Source organism: Harpia harpyja, chromosome Z (genome assembly GCF_026419915.1).
Source record: "Harpia harpyja isolate bHarHar1 chromosome Z, bHarHar1 primary haplotype, whole genome shotgun sequence".
NCBI classification, from domain to species: domain Eukaryota; kingdom Metazoa; phylum Chordata; class Aves; order Accipitriformes; family Accipitridae; genus Harpia; species Harpia harpyja.
This window is the reverse complement of record NC_068969.1, coordinates 76,865,079-76,892,898: the sequence shown is the minus strand read 5'-3', so window position 1 is coordinate 76,892,898 and position 27,820 is coordinate 76,865,079. Positions and strand designations below refer to the sequence as shown.

At 42.2% G+C, this 27,820-nt stretch overlaps 1 protein-coding gene across 1 annotated transcript in view; it reads right to left on the bottom strand.

Moving 5' to 3' along the window:
• TMC1 (transmembrane channel like 1) overlaps positions 1 to 27,820 on the bottom strand; it is an 85,032-nt gene that overhangs the window by 44,858 nt on the left and 12,354 nt on the right. Inside the window, exons 3-5 of the mRNA XM_052777179.1 lie at positions 26,117 to 26,182; positions 25,619 to 25,982; positions 20,184 to 20,324 (exon numbers count right to left, since the gene is read on the bottom strand). Coding sequence (XP_052633139.1) covers positions 20,184 to 20,324; positions 25,619 to 25,982; positions 26,117 to 26,182 — 571 coding nt within the window. The remainder of the gene's footprint in view (positions 1 to 20,183; positions 20,325 to 25,618; positions 25,983 to 26,116; positions 26,183 to 27,820) is intronic.

Here is a 27,820-nt window from a genome sequence, read left to right as displayed (position 1 = left end):
AAATGTTTTTAGTGACAGTGACTTTGTTTTGCAGTTCAGCTGCTGCCCGTTTGTGCCACTCACAAACTGTTACTCCTTCTGGTCCACCTAATATAAATTGTTGTCCAGCTACCTAAGGGAAATTTATTTTCGTTTTTTATTTTGGAGATATGCATACACTAGAACCTTGGTTCCCCTGTGTCTACCTTTGTCAAGATTAGATTTAGTTCAACTCCTCAGAATTTCTGCATATATCACCTCTAACTATACCATTCTCAGAATCATTTCTCAGAAGTGTAGCTTCAGTGCTCGCGGAAAGACTAAAATTTTGCTTATGAATTTACAGAAGTTAAATAATACCCTGGTGATATAAATATGAAAGGAAGATTTTTAAATGGTTTTAAAAAGGCATAATGTCCAAGGATTAAAAAATAAACAGATGAGATCAAGAGCATATGAATATTTTCTCCATTTCACCTAATTTTCATTTATAAGTATGACTTTTGTATGTGTCTCTATTGAAAAAATGTGCCCTAAAGGCAAAATGCCTAATCTAAAACACTGGAAAGTAGAGTAAGAATTCTTAGCTCTGAGTGTATGCACAAGACAGTATAACTATTTTGTCCTCACACTAGATGATTGCAAAGCATTGTATATTATATTAGGTATTACACTAAGCACTTGGGAAAAGGTAGACTGTTGGGAAAATGTTAAGTGTGATGCATGTCTCTCCAGAAGTGCTACAGATAAGTTCACAGAGTGAAATTAATTATCATGCTTATATCTTCTGCTCACATATTTTCTGTGTGCAAGCAAAAAAATTGTGTTAAACTGCAAAATCTGACAATGGCATTACCAGAATTGTGGCGTAGCTGTGATAAAGGAGAATTAAAATTATGTGTGAAGAATGCTATTAGCTGTATCAGAATTTCTCTTAACTCATGGTTAAAAATCTCAACATCTTTAAAAATATTGTGTATTTTTAGTAACTGCAAACGCTTAGGGTGATCTTCATACTATCATGTGAAGACCTATCAAAATGTTTCTCCACTAGACACCCACTGCACCAGTCTCTTTAGCTCACAGTACCAAGGCTCTGAACAGACTTTTGTTTCTGTGCTTCCCAAGACAGTGCAAAATTGAGCTACTGAACTTAGCTTTTGCTCTTTGAGAGCTCTCTCTCTTTGAGAGCCCTCTGAGCACTCTCGCCTTCTGAGTGTTCACACCTAAACCCAGCTGGTGAGGCATCAGGACCAGTGCCAGTTCACCTGAACTCCCCAGGAGTTCAGCATGCATTTTCCCACCGTCTGAGAACCTGTTTTCTCCTTCGAAGTCACAAGTTGGCAGAAGCAAAAAGCTACACACAATGACATGAATCCCAATCCAATCACTCTTTTTTTTTTTTATTTTTCCTCTGGCACGAGGCATGCAAAGATTCCAATAAAAAAGATGAAATACCCAGCCACGGCCCCAGCCACACATCCCACCTAATCACCACTTCAAAGTGTTCCTCAGGGACACAAGTCAGTGTCTTTTTAAGGCTCTAGATCCCTTATTCTCAATTCTGTGCTTCTGGATCACATCTGTATTCTGCATTTTGGAGTCTGATCTTTCTGTACTGTAGCTAACTTTGACGCTCAGTGGGCCGCCTTTATTTTCCAAGCCACTTCAAGTCCTTCAGAGATTTGCTGGTTCAGCACTCATATCTCATTCTTTCATTTTGATTCTCAAAAAAATCTGCTCTTAAATTTCAGCCCTCTCAAATAAGTCAGAGAAAACAGTTTCTTTCAGCTTCAGGAAACCAGTGTCCAAGAGGATTTAAAATCTTGTTGCACTGTCAAGAGATATAAGGCAGTCCTAACAGCAGATGGCAGCTTCCTCGTAAACTCAGCAGTCAGTGTTGGAGCACTACCATAAAAGCAGCCAGAATCAATAAACTGGACGTGTACCAGTCTCCCAAGTCAGCATATGATATTCTGGACTTAAGAGGAAAACCTTCTACCACCACTTCTATCACTAGGTAATTCAAGCACCGGGGCTTGTTCATGAAAAGTTACTGAAATCAAAACCTGCAGAGCTGTAGAGAACCTGTGCTTTCAGTCACTAATTATGCACAGTTATGTTGCAGAATATGAAGATTTCAAATTATAGCAGGGGTTTTTTACAGTGAGGTTAGAAATTTAAGGGGATAATATGAAAACAACCATTAACACATAAAAAATCCTTCACAGCAGATATGAACACATTTTGCATCTATAGCTGAACACAAAAGTTCTCCACAACCATGTTCTGCTATAAAATTAAGCTAAGCCAAAACAAGAAGGAACTTTCCACAACGAAAGTCATAAAAAGATTTATTTTACACTCTTAATCTAAGCCTTCTGTTCATTTGCTTGAAATGTATTTTTACAAGGCTTTCTACAAAAAATAGTACTTCTTATCCCTCTCTGCCTCCTGGACTCTCCGTCAAGTAATCTTTCAAGTTACAGTGTTAGCAGTATTTAAGTTTTTTCTCCAGGACAAACCAAAACATTGCTTTTCGAAGCTGGTGATTGGGATCTGCAGGTTTAACACTGCTGACTCTCCTGAATGCCTCCCTGTTTCTTACTTTGCCAGTGGCTGAGGTTTCCTTTCTGCCTTCATCCCTTCTTCCCCAACACTGCCCCACTCCAGTGTGTGCTGGTTACAGAACTGTTATAAATCACCCCTAAATGTTACTGCTTTATAATCTGTTTTTCTCAGATTTTCACTCCGTTGGCCTGCATTGGTCTAAGTTCATCATTGCAGCACAAACAAACCAGACAATAATCTGATACCAGTTAAACTTCTTACTGGGTGGTTACACATGCAGTCAACTGAGTTACACATGCAAGACCAGAGCAAAAAAACAGTTGGATCCATGCATGCACAATATTCGTGAAGCTACTTTCGTGTTTCATGAAAGATGTATGAAGTAACTCTGTTGATTTTTTATATATTGCTTTCCTGTACTTAAAATTTTGTTGTATAAATCTTGAAAAAAATCAACTAAGTCCAAATGGTGGACTTAACAATATTATTTTCATTTTCCATTTATACTGTATTTGCATTCTAGTCTAGTTACAATATACTGTGATTTTTGGAATTAATAGGACTTTTGGCATTAATGCATATTTCACACTGACCATAACAAGAAGGTGTTTCAAACATGCATTAAAAACTGTGCCTATTAATATTTCCCATTCTTGTGAAGTAACAGCCAAAATCGTGGCATAGTCAATAATCGTCACATAGTTAATAAGAGTTGTGGTGAATGGAGTTAAATCCAGTTGGCAACCAGTCACAAGTGGTGTTCCCCAGGCCTCAGTATTGGGGCCAGTTCTGTTTAATATCTTTATCAATGATCCGGATGAGGGTATCAAGTGCACCCTCAGTAAGTTTGCAGATGACACCAAGTTGGGAGGGAGTGTTGATCTGCTCGAGGGTGGGAAGGCTTTACAGAGGGATCCAGACAGGCTGGATCGATGAGCCAAGGCCAATTGTATAAGGTTTAACAACTCCAAGTGCCAGGTCCTGCACTTGGGTCACAATAACCCCATGCAGCGCTACAGGCTTGGGGAAGAGTGGCTGGAAAGCTGCCTGGTGGAAAAGGACCTGAGGGTATTGGTCGACAGCCGGCTGAATATGAGCCAGCAGTGTGCCCAGGTGGCCAAGAAGGCCAACAGCATCCTGGCCTGTATCAGAAACAGTGTGGCCAGCAGGAGCAGGGAAGTGATTGTTCCCCTGTACTCGGCACTGGTGAGGCCGCACCTCGAGTACTGTGTTCAGTTTTGGGCCCCTCACTACAGGAAAGACACTGAGGTGCTGGAGCGTGTTCAGAGGAGGGCAACCAAGCTGGTGAGGGGTCTGGAGCACAAGTCTTATGAGGAGCAGCTGAGGGAGCTGAGGCTGTTTAGTCTAGAGGAAAGGAGGCTGAGGGGAGACCTTATCGCTCTCTGAAAGGAGGTTGTAGCTAGGTGGGTGCTGGTCTCTTCTGTCAGGTGGCTGGAGATAGGACGAGACGAAATGGCCTCAAGTTGCACCAGGGGAGGTTTAGATTGGATATTAGGAAAAATTTCTTTACTGAAAGGGTTGTCAAGCATTGGAACAGGCTGCCCAGGGAAGTGGTCGAGTGATCATCTCTGGAGGTATTTAAAAGACCTGTAGATGTGGTGCTTAGGGACATGGTTTAGTGGTGGACTTGGCAGTGTTAGGTTAATGGTTTGACTTGATTATCTTGGGGTCTTTTCCAACCTAAATGATTCTATGATTATTATGTAGTTGAAAGAAATGAAATTCTTTTCTTAAAAAAAAGAAATTTTTTTGTGAAAGAAAAGAGTGAAAGCTTTCTTCCACTCTTGGAATTCATGAAATCAAGTTACCTTTGACGTTCTACAAGCATTTCTTACCTTTTGGTGTGTGGTGGATTTTACCAATAACATTCTAAGTAGCATTTTCATACCATTCATTTAGAGACACTAAGTCTTACAAGGGAACCCCACCACATGCAAATATACAGAGGAGTTATTAAGTGCCCCACAGCAGCCTATCTGTTAGCTGCATCCATGAATATTTGCATGACTTAAAGATCTTACTTAGTTGGTATTTAAATGCAAACCTCAGTAACAACTTGATCTATGCAAAATTCCCACCAGAGTTTTAATGAAATATCTGAAAAGCAAATTAACTGCAGAAGCAGAACTTGAAAGAGTGCCTGTGGGTAATGAGGCAGAAACATGTGTGCAGTTACGTGCAAGGAAGTAATACAGAAACCTTAACTACCAGACTATGCTGGAGCTGTCAAACAGAACATGTTTTCCTTCTCTCCCTCAGCTTTTCTTCCCTCAGCAGCTCTGCAGCAGGTTAGTCCCACTGGGTTACTCCTGACCTCTGCAATTTGTAGGTTAGGGAGACCTTTCCTTGACTTCTATTTTAGCTTCCTGGGTTTAAAAGTTCAGCCATGACTTGGCACCATTCAGTCAGGGAACAGGCTAGCAATGTCATTTCCATGTCTGTGACACATGCTCTTTCTTGTTAAATATAATCCAATATGTTACTTAATTTAGGTTTCTACCTTTATGTCTAAACTGTCTTGCTGAAAGACCTCTATTTGCACATCCCTGAAGATTTTTGCCACACTTTGTCCTACCCTCCATCTCTTTTGTGCCAAAAATAAAACATAGGGACAGGAAGAATGATCAAGCAGTAGAAAGTAGTCCTAAACCCATAGAACTGTTTTAGAAACCACAACAACAACCAAAACCACATACCTACACATGCACGCCTACTTGGAAGTAATGCAACTTCACTAACATGAGGATGTGTCAAAAACAACACAGAGCGACAAAACTGAGCTTTGTAATCACTGGTATCATGTGTTATAGGTAAATTATCTATATCACAAGACAGGCCAAAGTGTGCCCCGTTAGCCAACTGTGAATTTAAAGAAGCTTCAGAGAAACATTATTAATTGAATTACAGACACAAGGAACTAATAAATGTTGCATGGGGTTGGGCATTATTGTCCCAGAGAAGCCTGAGTTCATTATTAATACTAGGTGTGGAGTTACAGCTTCCAAAGTGCTAGGTGTACAGTACTTCAGCCACTTCAGTGTTGCAGAGAGAGGATGAATTACAGCTCTCAGAGGTTGTTGCTAATGAATAGGATTCAAGTGCACTGTTCACATTTTTCAGTAACAGTTCAGGAAGGTTTCAGTCTCTAAGATCTAAAAACTCATTAAAAAGAAATGTCGTATTAATATTAATCACCCAGGACTTCTCCAAGTCTTAAAAAGATTGGCTAAAATCTGACTGCAAAACAACTCTTGTCAGGCACAGTTCACTTGAAAAGCAGTTCAGCGGTAATAATGGGCAAATTATAGTGTTATTTAATACCCAGCTGGCTTCCAGGACATCCAGGCTGGCTTCCAGGACTGCCAGTATGTGCACAGTAAGAGAGGTGAAATACTGATTCACTGGTGTACAAAGAGCACATCCAAAGTTGAAAAATTTCCACCATCTCACACAGGCACCTTATGTATCTTTGGGTTTTGTATAGTTATAAAATATTCTGTTTCCAATTCATCTGTCTTGATGGATGATCTAAGTCCTGTAATAGAACAAATGATGCTAAAAAAATACTGGAAAATCACCACATTATATTCTGTCCCTGGCAGATGAAGAGGTGTCTGTTCCGCTCTGTTTTTCTTAGAAAAACCAAAAAGTTTGTCATGGCTCTCTTTATGGTCTGTATTTAATTGGAAGTCCTTTAAAAAGCCTAAGCTTGACATTTGACTGCCTTTTTTTTTTTTTTAAATATTGTCATTTCACTTGTTTTGATAGTTTGCTAACTGGCTTGTGGTACAGCTTGAAAGTGAGACCACTGTTGGCACATTTCTGGATTCTTGTGTTCAATTCTCTGATTATATGGTACCATAATAAGCTTTGCTAGTGGATATAAACTACCTAGCTGTTAAAAGCCTTTGCTATTTTATAGCACAAAACTTTGGCTATCTGAAGTGTTATGTGCACTAACAAGGGGAGTGAGATTAGTATACCAGAGCCAAACACAGTAGCACAGCTTTTAAAGCTTCCCCTTTCCTTCATAACTCTGCAAAACCCAACCAGGAGAATACACAGGTAGGGATGCAAGTCCCCAAAATCAGACCCTCAGAGGTAAATTGGAATAGCTTTCCCTGGACATTTTCCAATTTGCAACAGCTGAAGCTATGGCCCATGAGGGTTTATTTTATTTTGTTCCTTTTTCTAATCCAAAAATCTTTTCAATAGTTTACCCCCCTCTCTAAATCTCACTCTTGTAAGTAATGATTGATGGTCGTTATCATCTGATGGCTCTTCAAGTAATTTTGTGCTGGCCTGAGTAGGCAGTGTCAAGAGGAAATGTGCACAAATTATTGTCTCCCATAGAAAAGGCAAAACAAAAGTACTCACAAAGAATGTAAACCAGTGGAAAGAAAACGGAAAAAAAAAAAAAAAAAACAAAAACAAGAAAACTTCTGAAGGAGAATATTTGTCTTGGAAATGAGAAAAAGTCTGGTCTCCAGCCACAGCCATGCTCTCAACAGCACAGACCACTGTGTCCTCAATCTGCAGCCTAACATGTCTATTGCTTAGGGCCTAAGAGAGTGGTGGTGCCCTTTCCTGCATAACATCTGTTCATTCCCCTCCGTGCTTCTTCCTCACTTTTTTCACATCTCCAGACCTGTAAAGATCTGACCATGAAGTCTCAAGGTGAGGTTAGAGTCTGTCAATGCCGGTACAATTCAACTTCAAACTGCAGATGGACACTCTGCAGCAGGGCAGTATCCTTAGTCATGGTTCTTCAGATAATAATCAGGGTCTGTTTGAAATGCATCTTTCCAGACACAGCAACGTAAATTAGAAATTAGAGCTGATCTAATTTACCAGTGCAGCTCTATTAAGAATGCTATTTCAGCAATGAGTATCTCAGCCAGGTTTTGACAGAAGGCATTTTCTACAGAGCAACTAGTTCTGCATCTGTGTTTTAAAGTTATTGTTCATTCATGCATTTTCAGAACAAAAAGAATGGAGAAGATTAACTATTTTACAAAGTAGTCACTAGAGCTAAGCAGAAATCATCGTTCCGACCTTATACTTTTTAAGCTATGAAACAACACTCCCTCAGGAGAAACTGGTTTTGAATTATCAAAGCGAGGGTGTTGTGCAACAAAGAATAAGGAAATATCTTCTTCTACCTCTAAGAAGATAGCCTTTTTTTTCCCCCACACATTCCATAATACTCTCAAATCTGCACAGGGGAAGAAGCAGATGACATAGGAAAATACTCGCTAATAGTAACTGTTGACCAGAAGTTTTGACAGCAAGATATGCTAATACAAGGGCATTCAAAAGTCACATTATTGATTTACAAGTTTAAGGCACTTAAAGCCAGTGTGTGTCCATTTTCCACATATACAAGAATAATGCCAATCTATCAGATTAATGATTCTGGTATAAATTTTAAATGACTTGCTAAAATACAAAACAAATACATAGATACTCTAAAATGTGCTGATATAGACACTTCTGTATTGTTATAACTACAATCATAATAAAGCATCCATTGATAAGATATTATTTCTTATTTTAAGCAGCATAATAACACCAGATCTTCCAATACAACTCAGTTGAATTTAGGCTTCAAAGAGCCAATTACAAAAACAGGACTCTAGAAAACAGTCTATGACTGTATTTTGGAGTGTAAACTATTGGGTTTGATTTTTTCAAAGGTACTGAGTGCTTCCAAATTCCATCATTTTCACCTAAGATGCTAAACATGGATTTAAGTGCCTAATTCTCAGCACACACATTTAAAAATGTGACCAAAGATTAGGTTTTAGTTTTTAGCTTTTATTTTTTATTCCAGCTGTTTGCTGGGTTTATGTGTTTTGTCTGATGAGATATGCACAACTCTGCAGAGAACTGTGAAAATCTGAATAGGATTGCCTGGAATAAAAAGTAACTACTTTTTAAATCTTTTTTGACAGAGAAACATAGTAATAAACTTAATTCTTCAGTTAATAAAGGTAGATTCAAAATAAATAAGCTGATCTGAAGAACTGTCATTTGGTGTTGGAATACACAATTTTCTAGGGCAAATAAACTGATAACATGCTTCCAAGCCTACTTCGAGAGCTGTAGCAAAGCATATAAAAAAAAACATTGTTGCAAACTGCCATAAGAGCACATAGTTGCATATCTTTTGCTAAAATAAACCTTCTGATGTTGGCAAATAAAATTGAATGCATGTCTAGTCTTCCAGTCTAGATTGTTGATAAACTAATGTTGAAAATTGATAAACTAATGAACTTTTAGGTAGAATTGCTGCCCATGCTGAATGTACAAGGACCACCTCACCCTGAATATTAAAAAAAGAAATTGTTAAGATAAAAAGGCAGCTAACAAGGGTGGGATTTTGAAAACTCATTATTGGCTTAATTGAGAAAACCCACCTCAAAGATTAAAAAAAGTGCAGAAATTTAGCATTCACTGAGGATGACTAGAAGCACTCATCCAATTACAAACATTTCATAGTAACATAGATTTTTAAGGCTGGAAAGGATTGGTGTTCCCACTCCCTCTGACATGGAAAGGATGACAGAGGCTACAGATGTTCGTTGAGGGGCTCCTGATTCAAACCCACAACTAGTGGCTGAGCTAAAACATATCATGCAAAAAGTTACACATCTGATTTAGAGGCTTCTATTTGTAGTTAATCATTTACCCTCACTGCAAATACATTTGCCAGTTGTCCTGAAACACATCTTTTTTACAATGTCATATAAGCAGACTGAGAGAAGCAGCTGATGTTAATCATCAAATCAGAATGGTTTGGGCTGGGAAAGACCTTTAAATGTCATCTAGTCCAACCCCCTTCCAATGAGCAGGGACATCTTCAACTAGATCAGGTTGCTCAGAGCCCCATCCAACCTGACCTTGAATGTTTCCAGGGATGGGACATCTACAACCTCTCTGGGCAACCTGTTCCTGTGCCTCACCACCCTCACCATAAAAAATTTATTCCTTGTACCTACTCTGAATCTACCTTCTTTTAGTTCAGAACCATTTCCACTTGTCCTATTGCTACAGTCCCTACTAAAAAGTTTGTCCCCATCTTTCTTATAAGCCCCCTTTAAGTATTGAAAGGCTGCAATAAGGTCTCCCCAGAGCCTTTTCTTCTCCAGGCTGAACAACCCTAACTCTCTCAGCCTTTCCTTAAGCAGAGGTGTTCCCGCCCTCTGATCATTTTTGTGGCCCTCCTCTGGACCTGTTCCAACAGGTCCATGTGTTTCCTGTGCTGAGGACTCCAGAGATGGATGCAGTACTCCAGGTGGGCTTTCACCAGAGCTGAGTAGCGGAGCAGAATGACCTCCCTTGACCTGCTGGCCACACTTCTTTTGATGCAGCCCAGGATATGGTTGGCTTTCTGGGCTGTGAGCGTACATTGCCAGCTCATGTCCAGTTTTTCATCCACCAGTACCCACAAGTCCTTCTCTGCAGGGCTGTTCTCAAGTCCTTCATCCCCCAGCCTGTATTGATACTGGGGGTTACCCCAACCCAGGTGCAGGACCTTGCACTTGGCCTTGTAGAACCTCATGAGGTTCACACGGGCCCACTTCTCAAGCTTGTCCAGGTCCCTCTGAATGGCATCCCGTCACTCAAGCATGTCAACCGCACCACTCAGCTTGGTGTCATCTGCAAATTTGCTGAGGGTGCACTCGATCCCACTGTCTGTGTCATTGATGAAGATATTAAACAGTACTGGTCCCAGTACAAACTCCTGAAAGAGACCACTCATCACTCATATCCCTACAGACATTGAGCCATCGACCACTAACTCTCTGGATATGACCATACAGCCAATTCCTTACCCACCAAATAGTCCATCCATCAAATCTATACCTCTCCAATTTAGAGAGGATGATGTTGCAGGGGACCATGGCAAAGGCCTTACAAAAGTCCAGCTAGATAACATCCTTAGCTCTTCCTTTGTCCACTGATGTAGTCACCCCAACATAGAAGGCCACTAGGCTGGTCAGGCAAGACTTGCCCTTGGTGAAGCCATGCTGGCTGTCTTGAATCACCTCCCTCTCTTCCATGTGTCTTAACATAGCTTCTAGGAGGATCTGTTCTCTGATCTTCGCAGGCACAGAGGTGAGGTTGACAGGGCAATAGTTCCCATGGTCCTCCTTTCTACCCTTTTTAAAAATGGGTGCAATGTTTCCCTTTTTCCAGTCACCAGAGACTTCACTTGACTGCCATGACTTTTCAAATATCGTGGAGAGTGGTTTGGCAACTACATCAGCCAATTCCCTCAGGACTCTGGGATGCATCTCCTCAGGTCCCATAGACTTACATATCTTCAGGTTCATCAGGTGGTCATGAACGTGATCTTCTCTTGCAGTGGGAGGGACTTTGCTCCCCCAGTCCCTGTCTTGAGGTCCACCCACTTGAGAAGTGTGGGAAGAGAGGTTCCCAGTGAAGACTGAGGTAAAAATGTTGTTGAGTATCTTAGCCTTCTCCTTGTCTCTTGTTACCAATGTGCCAGTCGTGTTCATTGAGGGTACACTTTCTTTGATCTTCCTTTTCTGGCTGACATACCTATAGAAACCCTTCTTATTATTCTTTGCATCCCTTGCCAAGTTCAGCTGCAGCTGGCCCTTGGTCTTTCTGACCCCATCCCTACACATGTATGTCCCTATACTCTTCCTGGGATACCTCTCCCTGCTTCGACTGCCTGTCTGTGCATTTCCCTCTTGCTCTTTAGTTTGACCAGCAGGCCTTGACTCATCCATGCCAGTCTCTTACTGTCCTTTCCTGATTTCTTACACATGGGGATCAAGAGCTTTTGCGTTCTATGGAAAGCATCCTTAGATCTTCCAGCTCTGTTCTTCTGTGTCCCTGAGTGCAATTTCCCAGGGGGTCCCATTGACTAACTCCTTGAACAACTGGAATTTTGCTTTCCTAAAATTCAGGGTCCTGACTTTATTCTTTGCCTGTCCCATATCCCTCAGGACTAGAAATTCCAGCAGTGCATGATCATTGCCACCCAGGCTGCCTCCAATCTTGACGTCTCTGGTTAGCTCACTTGCGTTGGTGTCCAACAGGTCCAGTATCACATCCCCTCTGGTCCTTAGGCCTGTCCCTAAGATGTGGTGTCCTGGGTTCAGCTGGGATAGACTTAATTTTTACAGGAACCTGGGAGGTGGGGGGGCATAGCCGGGGCAGCCGACCTGAACTAGCCAAGGAGCTATTCCATACCATGTCACATCATGCTCAGTATATAAATGGGGAGCGGGCCGGGGGGAGGGCTCGGGACTTTCGGTGGCGGAGCGTCGGGTTCCGGGTGGTGAGCAGTTGCACTGTGCATCACTCTTTTTGTATATTCTTTCATTAGTACCGTTGTTGTTGTTGTAACCTTTTTTTGTGTTGTCCCAGTAAACTGCCCTTATCTCAACCCTCGAGGTTCCAGGTTTTTTTTTTCTTTTCTCTCCTCCGTCTCCTCCCTATCCCACCAGAGGGGGGCGGGAGGAGTGAGCGAGCAGCTGCGTGGTCCTTTGTTACCAGCTGGGCTGAAACCACGACACTCCTTTTTGGCGCCCAACGTGGGGCAGGAAGTGTTGAGATAACGACAGGTCTGGCCAGAGCGTGTTGAAACAAATTTGTCATACGCATTTCTTATATTAGATAAATAGATGTTAGTCACAATGTTGATTCATTTGTTTACATGGTGGCATTTTGTAAGTTCTTATATGCTCTAGGTATTGCCTGTAGTTACGTTTCTCACCTCTGGGAGAGTGATTGGGATTATCATTTTGCTGTACTGGGTAATGTCGACTTGTGAAATGATTACATCACTGGTCATGAGGTTAAGCTGGTATCTGTATGAGGCAGTGATATCCCTTCCATACTTCGGGCACCTTCTATCGGATTTTATTGGTAATTACACTCAATCCATGGGGAAGTTAGGGGGGGATACTTTCCCCCGTCCGTTCGCCTCCCTTCTCTCCTTCCGACTAATTACAACAGCTTTTGAGAATTTTGAATATCCTTGGGATGCGCAAGCCAGTGTGTTGTTAGTGCTATGCCTCCTGAATATGTTTCAGGTCTTGTTTAGGGCTACAAAAAGGCTCCTTAAGAGTACCACCCAGAGATCTGCCCCAAAGCTGGATATTCATGGGTGGCACGGCATGTGGGAGGATATGGGCAGGTATCTAGAGAACTTCTCACCTCCAGTGGCTTGGAAGTTCACTCCTAAACAACTACAGAACCCTCATGAAGTGGTAGAATATTTGAAAGAAAAATGCTGTGGCTATCCCAAAGACGTACAAGTCACTGCACCGTGCTGGGCCTGGCCAGTATCTACCAAACACTGCTTGATACTAGGCAGCACCCTCAGGGGGAAAAGGGGGAAAAGATGGAAAACAGGACAACAGGCACCGTGACTACCCCAACCCCGACAACAGGCACCATGACTACCCCAACCCCAACAACAGGCACCGTGGCTACCCCAACCCCGACAACTGGCACCGTGGCTACCCAAACCCCGACAACTGGCACCGTGGCTACCCAAACCCTGACAACTGGCACCGTGGCTACCTCAACCCCGGCAACAGACAGTGTGGCTACCCCTACCCCAGCAACAGGCAGTGTGGCTACCCCAACCCCAGTGACAGATACTGCAGCTAAACCAGAGAACCAACCTGTGCCAGTATCAGTCGCCCCTGTACAGAAAAAGAAACACACAAAGAAATCAGTTCCCTTAGTGAGAGATGAAGATGAACCAGGGTCATCGCGAGAACAGGAGGAAGAGGCAGAACCTGAAATAATTACCCGATCTCTATCCCTGAGTGAGTTGCATGACATGCAAAAAGATTTTAGCCGCCACCCAGGTGAGCACATTGTTACCTGGCTGCTCCGATGCTGGGATAATGGGGCTAGTAGTGTGGAATTAGAGGGTAAGGAAGCCAAGCAGTTGGGATCTCTGTCTAGGGAAGGGGGCATCGACAAGGCGATTGGGAGAAAAACGCAAGTCCTCAGCCTCTGGACGCGACTTCTGTTAGGTGTAAAGCAAAGATACCCCTTCAAGGATGAAGTTACATGTCACCAAGGCAAGTGGACCACCATGGAGAGAGGTATCCAGTACCTGAGGGAATTAGCCGTGCTGGAGGTGATTTATAATGATCCAGAAAATGCGCGGTCACCCACAGATCCAGATGAAGTCCAATGCACACAACCGATGTGGCGGAAGTTTCTACGAAGTGCACCACCAAACTATGCCAACTCATTGGCAGTCATGTCCTGGAAAGAAGGCTATGGACAAACGGTGGATGAATTGGCTGTCCAACTCCGGCAATACGAAGGAAGTCTCTCTTCCTCCCTACGGGCCTGTGTCTCGGCTGTAGAGGAATTGTCCCGAGAGTTCCAGCAATTCAAAGTGGATATGTCCTCCTCCCCACCTGTACAGGCCTGCATCACAGCTATTGGGAGTAAGCACTCCTCTGCCCAAGAGAGAGGAGAGAGAAAGTACACACGACGGGCTAACCTGTGGTTTTACCTGCGTGACCATGGAGAGGACATGAGGAAGTGGGATGGAAAACCTACCTCAGTCCTGGATGCACGGGTACAGGAGCTGCAAGAAAAAGCAACCAGAAAAGAGGATTCTTCTTGGAAAGCTGCTGCTCCAGTTTCCCGTGAGCAGTCCCCCAGACGCAGTAGATGGGCTGATCCCATTTCTGATCCTCTTGAAGGGACTTCTGATTCACGTGTGCGAAAAGTGAGTAACGGATATTCTAACCAGGATTAGAGGGGCCCTGCCTCCAGCCAGGTGGAGGAGAGGGACAACTGAGTCTACTGGACAGTGTGGATTCGATGGCCTGGCACATCAGACCCGCAGGAATATAAGGCTCTAGTGGACACTGGTGCACAATGTACCCTAATGCCATCAAGTTATAAAGGGGCAGAACCCATCTGTATCTCTGGTGTGACAGGGGGATCCCAAGAGCTAACCGTATTGGAAGCTAAAATGAGTCTAACCAGGAATGAGTGGCATAAACACCCCATTGCAACTGGCCCAGAGGCCCCGTGCATCCTTGGTATAGATTATCTCAGGAGGGGGTATTTCAAGGACCCAAAAGGGTACCGTTGGGCCTTTGGTATAGCTGCATTGGAGACGGAGGAGATTGAACAGCTGTCTACCCTGCCTGGTCTCTCTCAAGACCCTTCGGTTGTGGGGTTGCTGAAGGTTGAAGAACAACAGGTGCCAATTGCTACCACGACGGTGCACCGGCGGCAATATCGCACCAACCGAGACTCCCTGATCCCCATCCATAAGCTGATTTGCCAATTGGAGAGCCAAGGAGTGATCAGCAAGACTCACTCACCCTTTAATAGTCCCATATGGCCCGTGCGGAAATCTAATGGGGAATGGAGACTAACAGTAGATTATCGTGGGCTGAATGAAGTCACGCCACCGCTGAGCGCTGCTGTGCCAGATATGTTAGAGCTTCAATATGAACTGGAATCAAAGGCAGCTAAGTGGTATGCCACAACTGACATTGCTAATGCATTTTTCTCCATTCCTTTGGCAGCGGAGTGCAGGCCACAGTTTGCTTTCACTTGGAGGGGCGTCCAGTACACCTGGAATCGATTGCCCCAGGGGTGGAAACACAGCCCCACCATTTGCCATGGACTAATCCAGACTGCACTGGAAAAAGGTGAAGCTCCGGAACACCTGCAATACATTGATGACATCATCGTATGGGGCAACACGGCAGAAGAAGTCTTTGAGAAAGGGAAGAAAATAATCCAAATCCTTTTGAAGGCTGGTTTTGCCATAAAAGAAAGTAAGGTCAAGGGACCTGCACAGGAGATCCAGTTCTTAGGAGTAAAATGGCAAGACGGGCGTCGTCAGATCCCTATGAATGTGATCAACAAAATAGCAGCTATGTCCCCACCGACTAATAAAAAGGAAACACAGGCTTTCTTAGGTGTTGTGGGCTTTTGGAGAATGCATATTCCAAATTACAGTCAAATTGTAAGTCCTCTCTACCAAGTTACCCGGAAGAAGAACGATTTTAAATGGGGGCCTGAGCAATGACAAGCCTTTGAACAAATTAAACGGGAGATTGTTCATGCAGTAGCTCTTGGGCCAGTCCGGGCAGCTCAAGATGTTAAAAATGTGCTCTATACTGCAGCTGGGGAGAATGGCCCTACCTGGAGCCTCTGGCAGAAAGCACCTGGGGGGACCCGAGGCTGACCCCTGGGGTTTTGGAGTCGGGGATATTGAGGATCCGAGGCTCGCTATACTCCAACTGAAAAAGAGATATTGGCAGCATATGAAGGAGTTCGAGCTGCCTCAGAAGTGGTTGGTACTGAAGCACAGCTCCTTTTAGCACCCCGACTGCCAGTGCTGGGCTGGATGTTCAAAGGGAAAGTCTCCTCTACACATCATGCAACTGATGCCATGTGGAGTAAGTGGGCCGCACTGATCACACAACGAGCTCGCATAGGAAACCCCAGTTGCCCAGGAATTGTGGAAGTGATCATGGACTGGCCAGAAGGCAAAGATTTTGGAATGTTGCCAGAGGAGGAGGTGACACGGGCTGAAGAGGCCCCGCTGTATAATAAACTGCCAGAAAATGAGAGACAATATGCCCTGTTCACTGATGGGTCCTGTCGCATTGTGGGAAAGCATCAGAGGTGGAAAGCTGCCGTATGGAGTCCTACACGACTAGTTGCAGAAACTGCTGAAGGAGAAGGTGAATCGAGTCAGTTTGCAGAGGTGAAAGCCATCCAGCTAGCGTTTGACATGGCTGAAAGAGAGAAGTGGCCAGTGCTCTGTCTCTATACTGACTCATGGATGGTGGCAAATGCCCTGTGGGGGTGGCTACAGCAGTGGAAGAAGAGCAACTGGCAGCGCAGAGGTAAACCCATCTGAGCGGCCGCACTGTGGCAAGATATTGCTGTTCGGATAGAGAAGCTAGTGGTAAAAGTACGTCACGTAGATGCTCATGTACCCAAGAGTCGGGCCACTGAAGAACATCAAAACAACCAGCAGGCAGATCAGGCTGCCAAGATTGCAGTGGCTCAGGTGGACCTGGACTGGCAACATAAGGGTGAGCTGTTTATGGCTCAGTGGGCCCGTGATACCTCGGGCCATCAGGGAAGAGATGCAACATATAGATGGGCTCGTGATCGAGGGGTGGACTTGACCATGGACACTATCGCACAGGTTATCCATGAATGTGAAACATGCTGCAATTAAGCAAGCCAAGCAGCTAAAACCTGTGTCGCATGGAGGGCGATGGCTGAAATATAAACAGTGGGAGGCCTGGCAGATTGACTATATCATACTCCCACAAACTCGCCAAGGCAAGTGCCATGTGCTTACAATGGTGGAAGCAACCACTGGATGGCTGGTAACATATCCTGTATCCCACGCCACTGCCCAGAACACTGTCCTGGGCCTTGAAGAGAAAGTTTTATGGTGACACGGCACCCCAGAAAGAATCGAGTCGGACAACGGGACTCACTTCCGAAACAACCTCATAGACACCTGGGCCAAAGAACATGGCATTGAGTGGGTATATCACATCCCTTATCACACACCAGCCTCCGGAAAAATCGAACGATACAATGGACTGCTGAAAACTACATTGAGAGCAATGGGGGGTGGAACTTTCAAACATTGGGATACACATTTAACAAAAGCCACCTGGTTAGTTAATACTAGAGGATCTGCCAATCGGGCTGGCCCCGCCCAACCAAGACTTCCACATACTGTAGAAGGGGATAAAGTCCCTGTAGTGTGCCTGAGGAGTATGTTAGGAAAGACGGTCTGGGTTAGTCCCCCCTCAAGCAGAGACAAACCCATCCAAGGGGTTGTTTTTGCTCTGGGACCTGGGTACACCTGGTGGGTGATGCAGAAGGATGGGGAATTTCGATGTGTACCTCAGGGAGATTTGATTTTGGGAGAGAATAGCCAGTGAATTAGGCTGTATGATATTTAACTGCTAAATAACCTGCCAATGTATGTCATTGTATCTATAGTGTCTATATGCCATATCAAGGGTATTACTGTAAGAATTACCCAAATGACTGAAGGATGGACTTTGAAACTGAGCCAAGTACAACAGTGATAGAACTTGAACTGGTGCCCAGCAATTTCCTCAGGATCAACCTCTTCAACCTGCAGGCCAAGGGTGTGGGTTGCACCAAATGTACGGGCCACAAGTTCCAGAGGCAGCATACAACAACCTAACACCTCACACCATCTCTCTTATCCTCAAGAACTGTTACAACAGATGGAGCCCCAAAGTCATGGACTAAATAAAATTGATGGACATGTTGGAGGGATAACCCATCGACTAAGGGAATACTATTTGGGGGGGGGGGGGGGGAGGGGCGGGGGGGGAGTGTCCATTCCATATATATATATAAGACAAGGAAAGTGGTAGTAGTTGATTGGAAAATGTAGGATCTGGGCATGATGTAGATGGTATAGAATAAAGGGTGGATAATGTCCTGGGTTCAGCTGGGATAGAGTTAATTTTTACAGGAACCTGGGAGGTGGGGGGGCATAGCCGGGGCAGCCGACCTGAACTAGCCAAGGAGCTATTCCATACCATGTCACATCATGCTCAGTATATAAATGGGGAGCGGGCCGGGGGGAGGGCTCTCGACTTTCGGTGGCGGAGCGTCGGGTTCCAGGTGGTGAGTAGTTGCACTGTGCATCACTCTTTTTGTATATTCTTTCATTAGTACCGTTGTTGTTGTTGTAACCTTTTTTTGTGTTGTCCCAGTAAACTGCCCTTATCTCAACCCTCGAGGTTCCAGGTTTTTTTTTTTTTCTCTTCTCCGTCTCCTCCCTATCCCACCAGAGGGGGGCGGGAGGAGTGAGCGAGCAGCTGCGTGGTCCTTTGTTACCGGCTGGGCTGAAACCACGACATGTGGCCTAAGAAATTATCCTCAATGCACACCAGGAGTCTCCTGGATTGCCTACAGCACTCCATGCTACTTTTCCAGCAGTTGTCAGGGTGATTGAAGTCCCCCAGCAGGATGAGAGCCTACAAGCACGATGCCTTCTGCAGCTGGAGTTAAGAAGGTTTTGTCAGTACATTCCCCTTGATCAGGCAGCCCTGCTACCTCATGAGGGAAGACCCTCTTCCTCCTCCTTCAAGAGAAGAATCCCCTCTAACACCAGCAGGCCTTGTGCCATGTAGACCATCCTGTTATCGAAAAATGAAAAATTCTGTCAGTGACACCAGCCATGGAGCCACGTATTGGTATGCTGAGTCTGTCTGTTTCTTCCAGTATCACTGCCCTGGAAGGCAGTGTAAAAAGTATCACAACTGGAAGGACAGAGGAAAAAGCTGCCTGTGCCCCAGATCCCCTTACCAACTGTCCCAAGGCGCAGAAGTCTCTTTTGATTGCCCTTGGACTACATGTTGCAGCTTCATTGCCACCCACATGGAAGAGCAATAATGGGTAATAGTCCAGGGCTGTACCAGGCTAGGGAGTTTCCTAGGAACTAGAAATTGCTAGGAATGCTGGGATATAAGATTGGGTATAAAAATAGAAGCTCTGTTCAGAGGAAGAATACAACAAATTTTAACTTTATGTATATGGGGATTCTTCAATTATAGACTATGCAAAATAAAGTAATTGTTATCTGATTATCTAATCTGCTCATCTATTTTTTTCTGAAATTTCCCTCACCTTCACAATGCTTCCACTTTACATCTCCTAGGTCCTCTGTTCTCTTTTACCCCCTTCCATGTCACCTTCTTTCACAATATACCTTCCATTTCCTCTTTGCAACCGTATCCTTCCCAAAATGACCTTACCTTGTAGAAGGAAAAAATTGTAGATCTTCCACACCATATTTCATATGCTCTTTCCTACCATTATGTCTGTGTTTTCTATCCATATCAAAAACTGTCTGCAGGAGAGACCATATTTTCTTTGTTAGATGTGTCTAATGAAACATGACCATAGGTTTTGTTGGTATTTGGGCAGTACTGCAGTGAATGAGTTATTCAAAAGAGAGGAGCCTAACAGTTTTGGCAAAAGAATAAAGTTCTCTGTGTTTACCCAGTTCACTGTGCTTGGTGGAAATTTAACTCTAAATGAAAACTTAACTTTTAGCCTTAATGAAAATGTAGTAACAGGTTTGCTAGGGCAAAATGCAATTTTATATGTGGCATACCTAAAAATCAATGAAAATGCAAGCTCAGTTTCCAATCAGTTTGCTTCTTCAGAAGTTAAAAAAAAAAATCTTTTCTTCTTTCCAAAAGTAAGAATAGAAAGATAAACCCTTTCTTCCCACCCTAGTAATCTTGAGGTATTCCTGAAATTGCATCATTCTTATTGAATGAGATATTAAACTTATCAGTGGAAGAATTTACCAACATTAACCTAACTGATGAAAATGAAAGATTTTGCAGGTCTACAGAGACAAGAAAGTACTGATCTGCAATGCCATTTACTTCCACTTCCTGTGAAAACACATGCTGGGAAAGAGAGATTAGAGATGGTTTGAAGTCAATTGCGTCAGTAGGTCTAGAAATAAAGTGAAAGTTCAGAAAAACAGTGCAAAGTGCAAAGCAGGATGGCAGATATTCATTATGGAAATCAAACCATACTTCAGGACAGACAACTTCTTTTTCATCTTCCATGGCTTGTTTCGTAGCGTGGCGATTAGTTTCTTTTTTTCTTCTACTTCTTCTTTCAGCTTGGCCAATTCTTCCTCTGTAATTGGCTCCTCCTCAGAGTCAGAATCAGAGCTTCAAATAAAAGCAGGAACAAAAACCATCACCAAAACTCAGAAAGGACAGAAGTTTTCACTGAAGCACATACTTGGTGTTAATTCTTGTTAACTTTGCAACCTAGATAAATGCCTTCACTGTTGCACAGAAGGGAGAACACAGTTCACTTAGACTTGTTATTAATTTTAGTATGAAAGGCAAAGCCTGCACACAAAGTGCAGAGCTGCAGCTGAACCAGCACTACACCCAGAGCATCCCATGGAGAGTCGGCAGTGCTCCTGGGGAAGTGTCTGACAGCCACTGATCATTCCTGCAGGAGTAACCAGCCTCCTCAGAGTCCAACCCAAACTCACAACAGACAAGTGAGAACACTATAACTGCAGTCATAATAATGAACTTGTTCACCCCACTTCAGTGTGCCACAGGAGAGAGAAGAGACACCACAGCCACAGCAAAGACAAGTGTAAACACCAGATGACAGCCCATTGACTGATCAAGGCAGTAACATTTCAGAGATGGGAAAGATTCAAAGCCACATTGCAGCAAGGCTGTGATGTGTCCTAGCACTTGGAGTAAGCAGATGCAATAGTAATGGCATCTCCAGATGTGTTGTGTGGTAATCTGAACTTCTTATTCATGCATCTGTTTGTAGTATCTTTGGAAAGCATCGCTGATTAAGGCAATGTCCATTTTCCTAAAACCTGCATAGATATCTTTTTCTGGGAGCAATCTTACATCTCATATAATGGCATATAGCAAATCATTAGCAACGGGTGTTACCTTTTCTTACGCCAGCAAACAGGAAAATGGTAAAAAGGCAATCATTAGACTCTGACTTCCTGCCCTAAAAGGCTGACAGTGACAACTACCACTAAGTGAGCGCCTAGTAAAAGCAGTTTAATGCCTTTCTATTTGTTTCTTGTTGTGTTTTCTTTTGCCTTTTTTTTTATGCTTTGAATATTTGAAAATGTATTGCAGGGTTTTTTTAAATAGTTTTCTGGTTTGTTTTGGGAACAGTTCATTCAGGCTTTACCAGGCAAGCAGTTTTCAGACTGTTTTGCTTATAATTCACCTTTTTGAGTGTTTGATATTCGAAATCTGATGTCAGAGCTGAATGATTTTTTACCTAAGCCACCTAATTCTATAGTTTCTATCTTCTGGACAACTAAAGAATTATAAACTTTTTCTTCTACCAAAATAGATAACACAGGTGTCGTTAAAGATTTGTGTGACATGAAGGTCAAAGGGTTTACTTGTGTGACATAAAGGACAAAAGGGTTTATCAGTAAGAATATTTATGAAAAGTTTCAAAACAAACAAATACAATAAAAGCAAAATTCTTTTTGCAACACAGTAAAATACAAATTTCTCATTGGTCATCTACCTTTAGTTTTCATGAAATACACATCATTATAGCAAAAGCTATAGGGGATCTGTTAAAAAATTTCAGACACACAGGAGTAAGTTGGCAAAGGAAAGAAAAAAGCTTTCATAGTTATCAGGTACCCTGCTATTAAAGACTCAAATGCTATTTATTGAAAAGACTGTCACATTAGAGAGTTGAACCCATCAGCCATAAAATTTCAGACTTCATGTGATAAAAAACAGTGCCGCAGAAAATATAAATCTACAGAAAGGAACACAGCTACTGAACACGAGACATATTTATTGTTATTCCAGTATTGCGAAGAGCAAGGGAAGAACTGTATGAAAACTTAAGTCAAATGGATGAAGGTCAGGAAAAAGATTTGTGCATATAATTTTAAGGCATTGTAATGCAAAATGAGCCATGTCTTTAAGAAGAAGAGAAGGATTAAAGGAGTCTGGTTTTGAGAGTGGTTTAAATCTGTAGTTGTTACAATCAGCTGTTTTGCATTTTACAAAGCAGACAGCAACATGCCCAATATTGATGATTTCCTTTGACAGAAGATTGCTGCGTTATGCAAAATTGAAATACGCAGTTTTATGAGATCATAGTGAGAGTGGTGGGAAATATGAGTGGTAAGTGCTAATGCAGTGAGCTTACTGAGGAAAGGAAGCTGAGCAGAACACAAGAGGTAAAGTAGGGATAATATTGGCTCTGGTACCCATTGCCCACTACTGCTTTGTCTTTGCAAACACATCTAATCTTTCATTTTTCACTTTCCTTTGGAACCAGGAAAACAATAAAAATTCCAAATTTTTAAGCACCTTTAAGAAATCAGTATTTTCAAGAGTGTTTACACTACACAGTCAAACTTTACGCAGTTACAGCAGATTTTTCCTTTAGCTCAAGTGGTTGAACACTATGAGATTTAAGCCAGGAAATCAGAATTCCATCTTCTGCAACTGAAAGTCTTAGCCTTTCATGAAAGGTTGCAATTCCTACATTTGAAGGCCAGAAGGGTTCACTGTGACTTTCAGACTAACACAGAGCACAAAACATCACTAAATAATTTCACATCAAGCCCCCACCTTCTCTGGCTCCGGTTCAATGCACACAATGCATCTTTTCCTAAGTCGGTAGAGCTTTTGAAATCAATGATGCTTCCTTAAATCACACACATAATGAACTTGCTCATAATATTCATCTGTGTTTTGGTTTTATGCCCATATTGTACATCTGTGTTTTGGTTTTAGTTTCATCTCCTCTTTATGGATGTAATCTACTTTTCTCACAATCTTTGTAAAAGCCATTTTATAAAGGTAAAAATTAAGATGAAAATGTTTTCTTGGAGATTGGATGTTTTCAGCAAAAAGACTAGTAGGACTTTAAGAGTTTACAGTGATGAGTGAATAAATTTGACTATATTTCTTCCTAGTTTTTTGTGAAAATTCTATTGTTTATTGATAATCCCCGTAACACCCCCTGGCAGTTAGTGCTCTTCAGCAATCTTCCTGCTAGCAAAAAGACGCAGTGCCTCTACTGCCTTAATCTTCCATGTACCCGTGGACTTTTGCATAAGCTTTATACTCTTCAGTAATCCTACTAAAAATCAGTTGATTTGCTCACATGTAGAGCTAGCTATACAGTAAAAACAGAAAGTGCATAGGCTAGGCAGAATATAAGATTCCTTCTCTGAGGATTTGTAGCTCAAGTGACTGCACACTGCCTAAGAACAGAAGATTTAAAACTCACCCAGAAATAACTCCTTTCACCATGGAATTATCCTGTGAAACTCACTACCACAAATTAGCAGACATCAAAATAATCAGGTTAAAAAAAAAAACAAAAAAGAATTAACACATAGTTCATCTAGGATTCCTTTATGTCCTTTATGTAGAATAACTAGGGCATAAAGATGTTGTCCTGATTTAGGTGAAAAGTAGAGGGGAGGAAGAGGGTAACAGCAGCAGATTCTACTGACTTGTACTGTGACCTAGCTAGAAAGGGAAGTGTTTGTACCGTTTAGCAAAATCCACAATGACAGCAGCAAATACAGTATTACCTCTCTGTGGAATAATATCACATTTAATTTTACTTTTCTTTTTGTTACGGATTTTTTGTTGGGTTTTTTTTTTTCTCAACTTCTTATTTTACTCTTTTCATGCTTTTTCATGCTGAAATGGCTTGGCAATTAAAAAACTACATCAGTAAGACGTACATTTAAACAGTATATAGCATTTGTTGTGGTAGGTCTTAATGGATATGCTAGGGAGGCTGTATTTCTAGGCTGCCACCCTTCTCTTCTGTCCTGAAGATTTGCAAATCCTTTATCTGAATCACAGCTGAACTCATCACCAGCCTATTTTCCTTTATTCTTACATTATTTTTGTTTTTCTTTTAAAAATCTTTTAAAATATTCTTATATTTATTACTCTGTAATCTTGTCAGATGGTCCCCTAAAAGTCTAAAAATATAATGATCTTGAGGTATCTTCCAGAACATCCTCAGTTTTTCCTCAAATGTTATGCTTACCACCTCCAGAACAAAGTTTTGATCCAGGTAGCAATTTCTAATTATTTAGCCCAAATGTATGTATTTTAATATTAAGAACTTTGAAAGACAATGGAAAATATTGTGCCCTCATTCAATTTTATATTTTCAGTGATTTTTTTTTAAATAACACTCAATAAATGTTTACAGTGGAAGACAATTATAAGCAAAGGAACATGGATTCATACATTCAGGACTGTTGGTATACGCATACAGAAATTGCACAGAGGGGTATAATTGGCACGACAGTGAAGACCCAGCATGAAGAAAGATTTTAGGCACTCCTGTAAGGAAGGGAAATGAAGCAGAGGTATATTGAAATGGAATCATGAACAAATTAATGCAACAGCACTTCCCACTGTATTTTTTTCTTTTCTTTGACTCCTACTGTGCTCTCCAGTGATGCCTTTGGGAACACAAACAGCTGTAGCAAGTGCTGAATGCGGGAAGGGGAATCTCTCTCCCTCTCCACTGAGATAAGCATGCCTAGCTGCATTTGCTCCATTATACACCATTCCCAGGGGTTGTTTCCTTTCAATAGCACAAGCAGGGACAGGGAGCAAGAGAATGCCAGGATGGCAGAAAAATACAAGATAATTTTCTGAAGTGCTCCAGAGCCAGTGTCAGTGAGGTCTTCCAAAGACCCCAGGTTGCATTAAATGCCTTGGGAAACTGAATGATAATATTTCAGAGGGAGTGAGTAGGAGACAGACTGGAAAATCCCATGTCAGTCCTTGGTTCTGGGTTCTTGAAATTTTGGCACTGTTCTTTTACAAAAAGCTGGCTCGAACCTGATTGGGATAAAAAGAACTTGATCTTGTGAAAAGTGTGAAGATTTTAGTTCTGGACTGGAAATAAAACTAGGCCTTGGGGTTTTGGAGGGTTACCAACTTAGGGTTTGGGAGATTTTAGTTTTGGGGAAAGGAAAAAGCAGGAGAGATCTCACATGTTATAACCTCTCTGTGTCATTTGATCCCCTCCTCTGTCACTTTCACTCCCTTTCTCCAGAGAACAGCTCATAAACTTAGGGTATTTAACTACAATAACAGTGACCCTGGCTTGAGCTCCCATTCCACCAGACCAGCTTTAACCTAATCCTCAGGGTACCAGCAGTCCCAGAAGGGCCTGGCTGGTCATTTCCCGAGGTCCCACCCTGGACCTGTGACAAACCCCTGACTTCATTCCACTGAAGTGGATATAGCTTTGTGGAAAGTTTCCATTTCAATCAGCCAGCATTTTCTCACTGCAGGAAAAAAATAAAATCTGCCCAGCTCTAATTGGGCTGTAATGAGTAAGGGAGTCATACTGACTCTTGGTATTTCACAGCTATAAATGAAAGCAGGTTTTATGTAAGATAACTATGGGTTTATATTTAAAAAATAATTTACTGAATTACCCAGATCCTGATTTCTTTTTGTCTTTTTTCTTCTTGTTGGCCTTCTCTTTTTTCCCTTTCTTATCAGGCTTTTTGTCCTGTTTCTTTTCATTTTTGCCTTTACCACTTTTACCTCCTTTCTCATCTTCTTCTTCATCACCTTCCTTGGATTTCTGATTTGCCTCATTCTTCCTGGTTTTTGCAGGGTCCCCATCAGAATCACTGCCCTCCTTTCCAGCTGCTCGTCCCCGTCCTCTACGGTTTCTGTGCCTGCGATGCCCAGCTCTCTTTGTCCCATCTTGGTCATCCTCATCCTCCTCACCACCACGCCTGGCTCTCCCTCTTGCATGTCCCCTTCTGGTTCTCGGTGTTCCTCTCTTCCCACCTTTATCGGTGATGGAGAAAAACAAACACATGAGAGAAGGCAGTATGTCAGATGGAGAAATTTCCTCCTCCTTTATTCATACAGATAATCAGAAAACATCTGAGTGTGGCCTCAAAGTAATCCACACTACTTACCTGTTCCTTTGACATTTTCTTCATTCTCAGCTGCACTGCCTTCTTCATTGTCAACATCACTACCATCTGTGGAGTGAAAACAAAGGCCAGTGCATGTGAAGTGTGGATCAGTCATTAGGAATGCAGGGGGTTTAAGAAATTCTTGGCAGTTACTGTATTATACTCCCTTACGCCATTTCACAAACCCAGCTTTTTGGAACAGAGCAAATAGTTTTCAAGAAATAAGTTGAAGACAATAAAAATAGTTACACTTTCCTTCAGCACTCACATAAGTAAGCCCTAAAGTGATGCCATGAAGAGCTCCCTCTTATGGAAGAAATATGTAGGACAGGAAGACCCTGAAAAAGAAACACAATAGCAATATCCTACAATTTGGGGAAAAGAATAAGGAGCATGAAAATGCTTCTCAGGCAATTCTCAGAGATTTTCTTAAACATATGAAAGATAAGCACTGACTGAGATTAAAGAAGATTAAAAGAATCATTTTCTGATTGCCTGACTGGAGGGCATGAAGCTTCATAGCTGCAGCATGGCTGAAGAGCACATTCCCAGAAGAAAGAGGAGACTTACTCTCAGTTCCAGCAACAAAATCTCTACGCATAGTGACAAAAGTTGAGCCAGCTCGTTCATATGCTGTACCACAGTCCTTTTCTACCACTCAGGAGATGATAAAAACATTGGAGACTCTAGAGAGAGATCCTATTTACAGAAGCAAGTAGTATTTCTGCTCAGAAACATCTTTGGTTCGGGGTAGATCTCTTGCTTAAGTTTTTCAGTCTCAATAAGTTCAATAAGAGATGCTGTCTCTACTACCCATCAATAACCAGGAAAGTATCCAATTCATTTGCCTGGTACATTTTGAAACTCGGATCATGCATATATAGAGAAGAAAGAAAAATACTTTAATATGCATTATATCCATAATAATATTTAATTAATATGCTCTCTGCAAATATTGGTATGAACATAGTACTTAACAGGTCACTCCTGAAACTGCTAGTGGTATTCACCAGCAATGTTTCTTCGGAAGCAATCCAACTAATACCTGAGAAGCCAGCAGCTAATAGGTTCTCCTGAGGTATCTTTGAGCTTGTACATGTAGGACAGCACTTGAGACACATCAGTGAAATATATAAAAATACATGGTAGTAAGAGATTTAGGAGAAGACTCAGAAATATTACCATGACTAGAAATAGGCAGCTGTCATTCCACTCCTATATATCATGTATGTTCCAGATGTATGTTGTCTAATTTCCCCTCTGTACAGACAGGACAGGTGACATGTCATGATACCTATATTTGTATTTTTCAGGCAAGAAGATATCTTCCTTCTTCGCTCATGTGTAATACTGTTGAATTTTTCTTTATATTGTTTCTCCACCCATTCCCTAGTTCCCTAGTTCCTTTTATAAATTTTGTTAAGCCACTAGTGATTATCAAAAATTTATACACAGGTTTATTTATCTAGGGACTGCTGTAGCTAACTATCAGGCACAACTTCTTAGCTTTACCTAGTATCAAAGAAAAGCAGTCAAATGTGTAAGGCTGCAAACAAGAAGGAATCTAGGGTCTTGTTTCACTGTGTGCAATAATGGGCAGAGGGTTATTACACAGAATTTGACAGGCATTTTAAAACTTGGATATATGTAGAGAGTCTAAGTTCCCTTCACAAAACATTTCATTGTAATTACATTTTCTAACAT